This window comes from Rattus norvegicus, chromosome 13 (genome assembly GCF_021556685.1).
Source record: "Rattus norvegicus strain SHRSP/BbbUtx chromosome 13, alternate assembly SHRSP_T2T, whole genome shotgun sequence".
In the NCBI taxonomy this organism is placed as follows: domain Eukaryota; kingdom Metazoa; phylum Chordata; class Mammalia; order Rodentia; family Muridae; genus Rattus; species Rattus norvegicus.
The window spans coordinates 38,800,257-38,813,370 of record NC_141546.1 but is presented as its reverse complement, the minus strand read 5'-3'; the positions used below and the strand labels follow the sequence as shown (position 1 = coordinate 38,813,370).

Genomic DNA, 13,114 nt, shown 5'->3' with positions numbered 1-13,114 from the left:
TCAAGACATGCATGTGAAGCTACAGAATCCATTCTCTCCTTCTTCCATTGATCTCAGGTTCCCAGACATGATGATGTTTGCATATGTTGAAGCCTCTCACTACATCTTTATATTCATGTTATTTTATGCGGATTAGTGTTTTGCCTGCATGAATATCTGTGCATCACATGTGTTCTGGATGCCCACATAAACTAGGTGAGATCATTAGATGAACTATAACTGGAGTTAAAGACAATTATGAGTTGTTATGTGAGTTCTGGGAATTGAACCCATGTCATCTGGAAAAATAGCCAATGTTGTTAACCTTTCAGCCATTTCTCTAGCCTTATGCTTCCATTTTTTGAAACCAGAGTTCTTCCTCATTTGTTTAATTTTGTGCTATTAATCTCTATGTTGTCAGACTTCTTCAGGTATATGCAGACTATTTTATAGAATGTTTGAAACATCTTTATGTTTTATAAGAGGAAATGGATGCTTACATAAGCATTTTTATATCTAATAATTTTACCAAACTTATTAATTTATTTCTTCTCATATTATTCTTTATCTATGAAATTATAGGTTGTCATAAAGTGTTACATGGTCCAGATGTGGTATTCCATCAGCAGAATATATTTCTGATTAACAAAAGATATTGACCTTCAGGTCAGCAAGGTGAGTGAGTGAGTAAAGGCTCTTACTGTCATGTCTAAATCCATGAGTTCAATCCTGGGGACCACATGGTGGCAAAGGAGAAGCGATTCTCACAAGCTGTCCTCTAATCAACACAGTTGCACTGTGTCACATGCGGATCCACACACATACAGAAATACACATGAGGTGTAATATCAGTCTGGGTTACATAAAATATTTCATAATAAAAGCCAGTGAAATGATATTTCACACTTTCTCAGGCTTCCTATATCCTCTATGCCCATATGGGAATATTCACTCTGATCAATGTTGTCATGAGCAAAAGGATGCATGAGGAGAGACGTTTTCTCCTGCAAGAAAATATTAATGATTTAGTTTCCCACAATGACATTTGAGTTAAAGAAATGACTTTATGTGACTGTCTAGTAGTCTTTCTCAGTCAGTCTTTCAAAAATGTGGTCTCAATATCATCTATGGCTGACAAGAAAATCAGAAGACATTTTAAGCTCTAATGAAATACACAACAATTATACTGTTTGTAAAACTTCATGCATACTTTTAGCTTTCTACAGCTTACAGAAAGGCCAGAAGCTTAAATACCCATAAGCAATGTGAGTATCTCACCATACAGAAGCAAAGCCTTAAAACCTGACCACCATCAACAGGTCTTTCTCTTCATTTACTGTTGTTTTGATAGTTAGCATTAAGAAGAAATAGATGCAATATATTATTAGGTTAATAATGATTTATTGTAAAAATCATCAAAGAGAGTAAGAGAGAGGATGGGGAGAGAATTATTTTTGTACTGCAGAATATGTAGAACCTGGTAGTCCGAGGTTGTTGAGAGAGTGGCCCTTTAAACTGTAGTACTGCAATTGATCTCTGTATATTTCCTGGTATTCGTCCCTTTGAAATGAGCATGAGAGCCAAGACTATTGGCTGCACTGTAGATCTGTCACAACTCAGTACTGAAAAGATACCGTGCAAGTGAATTTAAACAGTCGGCTTTCTATCCCATATTGCCAAGAGCTCTGAGAATGATGAACCAAGTAAATGCTTTATTTAGGGCTAAGTGAGCTGCGGATCCCTCCAGCCTGACAGCGTTACAGCCTGCAGAGTAAGACAGCAGCAGCAACAGAAGCAGCAGAGGCAGCAGCAACAGCAGCAGCCCCTTGCTCAAGTCCAGCAGGGGAGACTTGATCTCTGGTTTGTCTTGGAACTCTGCCTGTGGATCGTGCACTGTCCAGGGTCCTGAAATATGAACCAAACGGCCAGCGTGTCCCATCACATCAAGTGTCAGCCCTCCAAAACCATCAAGGTAGGATCTGGTTTAGTTGCTGTTCTCTGATTCTGCACAGGTGTCTTCGTGCACCTAAATTGCTTGTAGGCACTGGTTCAGCAGGGACTGCTGGTGGAGAATACCCAGTTGGTCTGAATTTCTGTTGAAGGCTTGATTTCAGAAAAGTGTCTCTGTTTGTTCATGTACGTAGACTGGAGACAGTAGTTTCCAGAGATGCTTCATTTATACTGATAACTACATTTTTATTCTTTGGCTGAGAACCTGTTTGTGGTATGTTTCAGGAATAAACTTCAGTGAGCGTCTAGAAGAGTTTCTATGTGTGTTGTTTTTCTTGAGGGAACTGGAAATGAATTTGTGAACTGCTTAAAACAGGAAACATTGCATTGGCTCTAAATCTGGACACTGCATCTTCTCATCATGTGTGTCTTAGAGTTTGTGAAAAGTGAACTTCTTGTTATGACCATTAAACTGGTGGTTGTACTAACGTCATAACACTTGACTTCGAACCAGCAGAATGACAGGACCTAATTTTTAAGTCCAGTCCTTGGATGATGGTGGTGGTGGTGGTGATGCTGGGGTAGTGGTGGTCATGTTGATGATGATAAATGAGTTGGAATAAACTTAAAGAATTTTTTTTCTGACAAAAATATTTGAAAGTAAGTTAGAAAGCTCAGGATTTTGTTTTCTGTTCTGGTCCACAGTGCTATATACATGACTATTCATGGGACTCAGAATGGCATGATTCTAGTGAGAAATGTTCCCTGCCTTGCTGGGTTTGACTTGAATTGTATTTGTATGATTACTTGGCATCTTGCAACTAAGTGGTGGGTGCCTCTCAAGGTCTTTTACAAACACAGTGATAACCTTACAGGCCATTTCCTGCTACTGCCACATGACATTCGTAGGTACACATCTTTGACTAAGGTGGTCAAATCCAAGAAGCCTGACTTGTTATGATTTACAGGTCTTTTGTCATTTATATCTCTGTACCTTGACAATGCTGCATTGACTGTAATTACAAGAGGAATATAATTTTGTACAATATCTCTTTCTCATGAACTTGCCTGCCCTTTCTTGGTGACTTCTAGCAATAAATAGACCATAAACTGGATATTTTCCTCTATTTATCTGCAGTTATATTTTAAAGGCGCTGAGGTCTCCAGGATGCAGTCAACAGTGTATAATTAGATTCTCATCACATATAAACAGAGGGGGTTAACTAAAATCACATAGAGTACTAATCCAGATAATTTACACTCCCTATAATGGCCAAGGCTGAATATTTTGTCAGTGTTGGATTTTCTGTAACATGTCCAAGTTTAGAAAGGAAACATTGAGCTTTAGGATTTAAATTGTTCTCTGCTTATAAGATCTTCGCTTTCGTCAATTATATAAGCATACCACCACAGAGCAATGCCAAGAAATAAAACATATGACATTCTGCATTGTGATATATAAACTCTAGTACGAAATAAGTGTTGGAATCTGAACTGAGGGTAGAATTACAAACTGTCTAAGCCACCTTTGTTTAGAAGCCATAAAATGACCAGTGGCTTTCTGCTGATGCCTTTGAGGTCACAGGAATCAAGCACTTCATTGGCTTTTCTCCTTACTGGGTAGACACAAATGCATTGTACTTTCTGGGACTCAAAAATCACTTCCCTTATTAGTTCGCTGGCATTGAGTGCTCTCAGATGAACTGCGGAGCAGGAAAGAAGATGTCTCTAGAATCGGGGCTTTTCTTCAGCTTGCTAATCTTGCAGACGTTGGGTTTTTACCCAAACTGCAGCCATTGAAATGAAATGCAAAAGCATCGTAAAACCTGGACGACCAACCACTTAGTAGTGCATTTTATTAATGGCTTAATGAACAAGTCTTGCATCAGAGTGCTGGGTGACTTGGTTAATTGTACAAGTTAAGTTTTTTCTTCTGTAACCCCCGTACTGCCCTGGGGGTGGGCGAAGATGCTTGTGAGGTTCGTAAAGCAGAGTTGCCAGCATTGAACTATTAAGGGAGTAATTACTTGAGTATTTTCCAATTTGCAACCATAAAAAGGGATGAGTGGAAAAAGCTCTCCTACTTCGAATTATGTCCTCAATTATGAAACATTTATGGCTTTTGGAATTTATACTAAAAATGGCTGTCTATATTTAGGTAATGCATTAGCCCAGGAGCAATGCAATAACAACCTAAGGGGAAAAAAATCTCTAAGATTGGGAGGGATTTTGAAACCTATGGTGTACTGGAGGTTGAAACACTGTTTGAACTTTTGGAAACTTAGTGTCATTTGTGATTGCTTAAGGTTAATTTCCCCCTCGTTAAATTCATCTGACATCTCTAAGTCAAATGTTTTGGTGGAAGTGTATTGGCCTGAAGATAATCACAACCCAGTTTAGGACTCTGAAAATATGCAGATTCTGAAAAAGTTGTACATTGCTTTGTGTTCTCGAAGTTTCAGGGGCTTTTCCCACATAGCCAGAGTGCAATAAAGCTCTAGGGAGTTCCTCCTATTTGTCAGCACAGGAAATGATGTCTACCCGTTGTCTCTGGTACAACCAATGTTAAAAAAGAATGGGCAATGGGAATGTATTAACTAAAGACAGGTGGAAACTCCAAATCCAAATCCACAAGGAAAGGTGCACGTGTGTGTGTGTGTGTGTGTGTGTGTGTGTGTGTGTGTGTGTGTTTCCCACACCTTCAGCTTGAAGAGTTAAAAGGTCTGCAGATGGACAAAGTCAGCTGCTGTGGCCAGTGAAAGCTGTTTGTGGTCATGTTTGTAGAGGATCAAGGGAAATGGAATGGAAGCATTATTAAGGATGCTTGACATTCACTTTTGACATTTTGGCTATTGTACAATTCTGCCAATTCACTCGGTGATTTTTACTTTTGTTTATGTACATGCATATGTACCTGTGTGTGCTTTTTGTGCATATATGTGTGAGTTTTTACAGAGGCATAGAAAGGGTACCAGATCCCCTGGCCCTGGAGTGACCAGAGATTATGAGTCACTTGGCGTGGATACTAGGAACCAAATACAGGTCCTCTGCAAAATTATCAATTACTCTTAAGTTCTGAACAAGTCTCCAGTCCCAGCACCCATTCTTGGATACAAGTTTTGTGATATACTACAGCCAACCTGTTCTTATATTCAAGATTGGTAAGAAAGAAATTAACAGAACCAGTGAAATCAAGGTGCCCAGCAGGTTTCCTGTCTGCTTTGGAAGGAGTACTGTGGGGAAGACCCTCATAAACCACTCTCCCAATGCAGTACTTGCAAAGTTCAGTGAGGCTTTCTTTGAAATGATTACATGTCTTACAAGCAAGTTAGCTCACAAGAATTAAAACAAGAGGAAAGGACTTTCCACTCTAATCTATAATAGAAAGTCCCAGGAACTAGCTGAGAAGGAGAAATGCAGGTCTGAACATGGTAATATTATGAACTTGGTTTCTGAAAAATCATGTAATAGTGTTGTTTTTGCTGTTTTGTTTTCTCTTGGATATCTGGAAAGTACATGGATTCTTCTAGATAATCTTAAGTTTACTTTGAAAGCACTTTTACTGGTGAGATTTCAATTAAAATGTTCCTTGTTTTTTGTTTTTCTTTTAAGGGGAAAGTCACCTGAATTTCACCTTTTCCTCCTTTTATGCATTATATCTTATTTTTGTTTCAAGTGTCTCCATGTTTATGTGTGTATAGACCATGTGTTCCTAAGCCTGTGTGGGGTGGGAAGTATGCACCAGCTTCCCTGGAGCTGGGGTTACAGGCAAATGTAAGCTGTCTAATGCAGGTCTAGTTCTTGAGAAAGTCAGTAATAGCCTTTCTCTACTGAGCTGGGTCTCCAGCCTAAAACTGTGTTGCTTAGGCCAAAACGTTGTTTCTTAAGTGTGCAGATTGTATTTTGTAAATATCTTTCACATATTCACACGTCTTGAGTATCTAAAAGGAAGTAAAAGAATATTATGTCTTTCTTGGGGGTTAGAAGTTTTAAAAATTGTGTGTGTGTGGGGGGGCCATGGATGCCCATGCACTCAATAGCTCAATGCATGTGTGTAGATAGCAGGGCAACTTTGTGTAATTGATTCTTTCCTCCTGCCTTCTCCTGAGTTCTGGGAATTGAGCTTAGGTTGCCAAGGGTGACAAGCACGTGCCTTGCTGAGAAGCCATGCTGGACCCCTAAAGTTAGAAACTTTGAGTGAATTAATCACAATTGGTGATTCCTAAGTGATAAGTAACATGGACTAAAGTTTATTAGGAATACCCTAAAGCATAGTGTGAAGGAGTCCTTTTCCCATCTAGAACACTCTCATAGCCAGCCCTCTCCTGTTCTAGAGCTTCCCTGTTTATTTTTACCAAATTCATACGTAGCTTCCAAATTCCACACGGAAGAGTCTCTAAGTTCTGTGTGGGTCAGTGAAATGGCTCAATAGATAAACATGTTTGCCAACAACTTGAAATCTATTTAGTGGAAGGAAAGGACAAATCCCTGTAAGTTTTCCTCTGATCTCTACATGAATGTGGTGCCATATGTACGGTACACCTCCTCAAACAAGCAATGAAACAACAGACGAAGAAAGAAATCATTTAAAAAGTAAAATAAAGTTTTTTTTTTCTTGCATGTCTGGACCGAATGGCTACTAGGTTGAAGCCTTTTAGAAAGAGTCCTTTGGGTTTTATCAGCTTCAGGGTGCACCTTAAGCTAATAAATCATGTTTGTAGAATTATGTTTGATGGTTACATAGTAGTTCTGATTTATGTTCCTTTCTACACTGCTTAGGACTTCTAAATCAGTTTCTCCAAGTCCTAGGACACGTAAACAGGACAAAACCCTTGGCTGGAGGAATTAACATTTTCATGCCAGTCACACTGTCAAAAAGTGTCATGTGGCAGTATTCTCTGTCAATGCAAATTAAATTCAATTAAAAATATACATGGATAGAGAATGAAAATCTTATCACAATGTGTTTTCTTCAGTCTTTAGGGTCATGAGCGTATAGTGGTTCAAAAATAAAATTTACTACTACTCCTAATTATTATTATTATTATTATTATTATTATTATTATTATTATTATTAATTATTTATATAGAGAGTGAGTTGAGGCATATGCATGCCATGTACTTAGAGGTCAGTGAACACCTCTGAAGAGTTGGTTCAGGTTGTAGAACTCAAATCCCTGTTGCTGAGTTTGGAGAACAATAATTTAACCTCTGAACAACCTTTCTGCCCCCTAAGAAACAACTATTTTCTAATGTCACAATGATTACTGACTGTAATTGTCAGACTGGTATGTAATTGTCCCACTAGCATCTCACTGGCTGTCAATTCAATCCTCTAATCTACAGGATGGGCCCATATCAATTTGACATGATTTACGAGCTAGTATTATAATTTAGACTTTAGCAATATCTCAAAATTACATTTGCTAATGATATCCACAAGAACTCATAACTCCAAGAGTATGTAAAGAAAATTTGTTGTGTCACATGATATAAAACATGTATGAGTACCTTAAGTCAAAAATTTGAAACCATAAAGGCAAAGACTATGCATACAATGCATGTTATTGTGTTGCTTTTCCATTTATGCAAACACATGCTAAGAGTAGACCTTCCAGTAGTGAATCTGCAGTGACGTAGGACATGGCTGAGGTCTACAGCTATTATAGGGTTTCGTTTGGAATGAGCCACTTTGCTAAGCAGTATTCTGTGGGACAAGGCAAAAGAGAATTTTTGGAAAAACCAGAGACAGAGACTATTGTATGTCGATTTCCCCCCATTTCCTAGAAAGAGTCTGCCTTGTTTAATTATACTAATATAGCATGTTCATAACCTTAATGTGGAAAAAGTCTGTCCAGAGCATGAAAAGGGTCATGGGTTAGAAAGCCCCACTAATGACAAATTTATATCTATTTGCAATTTGAATTTCTTACATAGTATTTAAAACCTAGATGGTTATAGCACAATTTTATTTTAGAGGCTATAAATTCAACTGTTTTGAAAGAAGTAATTAAAAGCTTTATTATTATTATTATTGTGAAAAAGATACTTATGATTGGCCACTTTTATATCTGTTTTTATAGTTCTTCCTTATAAATATTTTGTTCTGATATTTACAATGTTTGATTGCCAGCTTTATATTCGAAGAAGCTTCTCATGCAAGGTATTGTTGAAATAAATTTTAACATGTTAAGAAGTAATAATTTATCATGTTTTGAAAATTAATATCTTAGTAATTAGTAATTGTCTAGAAATTCTTGATTTGGTCAGTTAGTGGGGACACTGCATTTTATGTTTTAGATTGTGTGTGTGTGTATGTGTGTATGTGTGTGTGTGTGTGTGTGTGTGTGTGTGTGTGTGTGTGTGTGTGCTGGTGCCTACAGAGGATGGAGGAGGGAACTCTGAATGAGCAGCAGGTGTACATAGCCACTGAGTCATCTTCCCAATCTCCACTGGAGACATTGGTGGAGATTAAAAATGAAAAAAAATATAACAATAACAAAAAACAAAAAAACATACTTGAGATGTCATTGTGGGTGCCTTAATAAGCCAAGACCATAATGCAGATCCTCACACATGTAGTATCAATATATGTAGGAACACAGAAGCAAACCAACCAGGGGGCTAGAGAGATGGCTCAGCATTTAAGATGTATTGGTTGTGCTTGCAGATAACCTGGGTTTGGTTTTCAGAAGCCACATGGCAGCCCATTACCCTCTGTAACTACAGTTCCAGAGGACCAGGTGCCCTCTTACATCCGCAGGCATTTAATGCAGGTGATGCACATGCATTCATGCAGCCAAACAATTATACACATAAAATAAAGATAAATTAGAAAAATCTCCAGACTCTGGCTACAGTTATTGAACAAGTTGAACTCTTTCAGATGATTCTGAGGCACAATGAAGTTTCAAAAATACTGACTGAAAGGTCTTCCCGGCAATATATTCTTGGTATAAGCTCACATCTTCGGATGGTGAAGTTTCGCATAGAGGCATGGCAGTGTTAGACTGTTCCACCACATCATTAATAGCTTAAGCTCTCTGAGAGCCAAGGTCTCACTCTTTGCACTGATGTTTTGATACTTTTCACACAGCAGGCTTTGAATATATGATTATTGGTTACTAAAGAAATCTGAAGGTCTATCAGTTCTAGGAAGGGCTAATTTTGTCTTGCAGATTTTAATAAGAAACAACTGGGTTCTCACACCAGGTTTTAAGTCCATATCAAATGTCTCGAAGTCCTGCATTGAGGTTTTGTTTGGTTTTCAACAGATTTTGATTTTATTTGGTCATCACACTTTGCAACTTTGGGTTACTACAAGCCAAAGTAGGCAGAAAGTGTAATAAACAAGCTCCCCCAAGCCCTTTTAAGAAAATAGCTTGTTTTTAGTTAGGTTATGAAGTAAGGATTTCATTATGGTATTTTCACACATTTTCTCATTGTACTTTACTCATATCCATCCCTCTGTTAATTTTTTATATCCTTCCTTTTCTTCTCTCTCAGTTATCATGCTCCCAAGAGTGGACACTCTTCTATTTTCAATATAGTATGCACACACCTGTGTGCACACACATACACAGCACACACACACATACTATATATATATGCACATACATGTTTTATACATATATACACACATGATATCATATATATACAAACATGTATGCATACAGCACAGTTTTATCTAGATTTGAATATTACAAATGAGAGAAAACATGTAATCTTAATATTAGCTCCTCCATCACTCTCTCATATTCTTCTTTCCCCTTAAGAATCTTTCCTCCTACTACATAGTTCTCTTTCTACTTTGATGTCATACAACAAATTTATCTAATAATATATGTGTGTTTATATAATCTTTACACAATATATCATGTGTATAAAATCCAACTAATGTCATAAATTTTGTCTGTATTCCATGTATGAGAGAAAATATTTGAAAATTCTCTTACTGAGTCTGGCTTATTTTGCTTAACATGATGATCTCCAGTTCTATTTTTCTAAGAATACAAATGTCTCTCTTCTTTCTGGCTGCATGTAAACGTTGCCAAAGTGAATTTGATTGCCATGACCTTCCTCTTCTTTATGAAAGCTCTTTGGCCTTAGATACAAGCCAGGTGGGCAGATGAGAGCTGGCAGGAGTACACCACAGGAATAAAGTCCATCATCATTGACAAGCCTTAGATCCCAGGGGGGACACACAGAATGAGATCTCATTAGTGTAGCTAAATTTCAGCTGGTTGATAAACTATGCACTAAAAGCCATTTTCCTTTTTCTTAACAAACAATTATCTCTGTCCCTGTCCCTCTCCCCTTACCCACTCTGTGCATGTGTGCGTGTGTGTGCATGTGTGCACGTGCGCACACGTGTGTGTGTGTGTGTGTGTGTGTGTGTGTGTGTGTGTGTGTGTGTGTGTAACTTATGAAGGCCAGAAGAGAACATCCCCTGGTACTGGCTGCTGGGAATTGAACACTGATCCTCTGGCAAATAGTCATTACTACTAAGTCATCTCTCCAGCCTGGAATTTACCTTTTGAACAACGCTATTTCTTGTAAATTTGACCTAGCACTTTGATGTTTCTCTTTATTCATTTTATATTTCCCACTGGCAACAAAAATAATCTGTGCAATGCTATCCTTACTCCCTACTAAAAGGTTATATCTTTTTTAATTTAGATGGACATCCTTAAGTTGAATTTTCATTATTCTCCACCACAATGAATCACAAGACTTAGGGAAGACAATTAACTCTGTTGAGGTTTTTCTTTCTGGGAATGTAAAGGTAATAAACTTAAATTATCTCCCCAAACAAAAACGGTATGTAAGTGCTTTGTGTTATAATTTGTTCTAATAGCAATTTTAAAGGCATTTGATGTTTTCATAGAGAGGTATAGAGTAAGCATCAATTTTATGGCATAAATGCTGGGATTTTATTTGCAATTGTTATTAACCATAATAATGGTTAAACTCATTTTGAAGTCTACAGGGAGCTAAAAAGTATCTCCAAGTTTGGTAGTAACAGCTGCACAATTTCATCATGGAATAGTACCAAAAAATTGGGTGGTAGGAGGTATATGTATTCAAATAGTGTCTAAAGAACCATCAAATATAAAACATATCTGATCAAAGTGCCATATTACCATGATGTTAAGTACATGGGTCAGCTCTTAGATTGGACATGTGTCTGTCTCTTTTGAAGAGAACTTGCATCATGGCATGGATAAGGTCTTCAAACTGCCCCTCTCCCTCTTTGTTTCTTGTTTCCTTTTTCTCCAGTTACTCATTTTATTTTATGTGTGAGAGTTTTGCCTGCATTCAGTACGAACATTATGTGCATGCTTGATATCCAGGAAGGTCAGATAAAGGCATAGGATCTCCTGAATCTGGAGGTATGAATGCTTCTGAAATACCACTTAGAAGCTAGGAATTGAACCCTGGTCCTCTGGAAGAATAGTCAGTGACTTAATCACTGAGTCACATCTCTAGCCCCTTTCTTTGACCCATTGATGCTATCCTGATGTGGTTCTCTTAGGAACCCCCTTTTTCTTTTATATATTTTAACAATATTTAAATTTTATATTTTGGAGATTTCAGACACATGTGCGTGATATCTTAATAATATCTTAATCACACCCACCCACAATTTCTCCAATAAATCTGCCCACAGAATTTCCTTTCAAACTTTGTGTCCTATTTATTTACCTAATCAACTGAGAAGAATTATTGTTTCTTGGATGCTCGTGGTTGTGAGGTCATCCACTAGGGAATGGGACACCTATTGGTGGCCATACCTTCAAAGAAAAGCGACATTCTTCTTTCAGAAGCCATCAAGTCCTAATAGCTCATTATAAAAGTATCCTGAGGAATTTTCTTAGGGATAGTTTTTAGACTACCTTAGTCAGGCACCTAGATGTTCAGATAGTTGTCTGTTCTTTCATGGCCTTTTATACCTCCTAAGAAACAGTGTATTCTTAGCTGTAATTATTTATCAATGTAAGTATCTCCACTACGTCTTATTAGCTTCATTGGAAATCTTTATGTTTTACTTTTGTTAGTCTTGGCATCTGTCCCAACCAATGTCAGGTGCTTAGTAAGTGCTCAGTTAATATTCTAGAATGAAAGAAGGCAAGAATACCATAAACTATTTTGTCTTCCCAAGTAACAGAGTTTAACACTTGATTTCTAAACCACACTTGATTTCTAAACTCCTCCTTGGCATAAACATAATTAAATATATTACTTCCAAATATATAGACAACATCTGAAAAAAATGACTGTACATCTCCCAGCTTGTGATAACAGGCATGCTAATTGTACTCAAGGGTGAGGAGCTTTAGTACATCAACAATACAGCTTGTATCTTGAATATCTTTCTCTTTCAGTGAAGAGGAAAGTCTCGAATCAGATAGAGACAGATCCCTGCTGGCTGCTTTGAAACCTGGGCTAAGCATGACAGACACAGTTGCTGCTGATTTTAATGAATTGGGCATTGCCTGGGGGACTGTTGGCTCTCGCACTTTGGTCAGGCTTTCTCATAGAAAACCTTAATTTCTAAAATGAATCATTGCTGCTAGATGGAAAAACACCACTTTGCACAACTCTGGTTTTCAGAATTTTGCCCTAAGAAAAATGGATTCGACTTTATTTTAATGGAAAGCAAATAGCATGAAAGTACTTACTGTCTTTAATAGATGAGCTCTTTACTTAAATAACTTTTTTGAGATAATGATGGAATCAGGGCAGAGAAACTGCAATTACTGTAGGCATTTCTGATCAAAGAAAGATAGATTGGCAAGATACATATATATATATGCAAAACACACACATATACACAAAATATACACACACATATGTGTATTTAAACATACATGTATGCAGTACATATGTATGTACACCTGTGTGTATATAAATGTATGCATTTATGTGTGTGTACATATCCTCTAGAAGATTTAATAGTAGAGTAAACGATGATATCAGAAGCAGTAGGCCAGTATGCCCATCATCCTGAGTGATGGAGGCATGGTTTAATCTCCCCTGTTTCAACTACTTAGGGACTCAAGTGTTTGGTGAAGGGGAATTTGTGTGATTAGAGAGTGCCTGTTGATCTTGAACACAGTTGAGGATCTAAACAAGTACTTTTCAGTGTTCCTGACAAGTGCTAAGTGGATAAATAATAATAGCT

The 13,114-nt window shown here is 37.5% G+C and overlaps 1 protein-coding gene across 1 annotated transcript in view; it reads left to right on the top strand.

The window, feature by feature from the left end:
- Positions 1-1,891: 1,891 nt before the first annotated feature.
- The window catches only part of Dpp10 (dipeptidyl peptidase like 10), a 1,656,730-nt gene continuing 1,645,507 nt past the window's right edge, over positions 1,892-13,114 (top strand). The window contains 1 exon segment of the mRNA NM_001012205.2: positions 1,892-1,951. Coding sequence (NP_001012205.1) covers positions 1,892-1,951 — 60 coding nt within the window.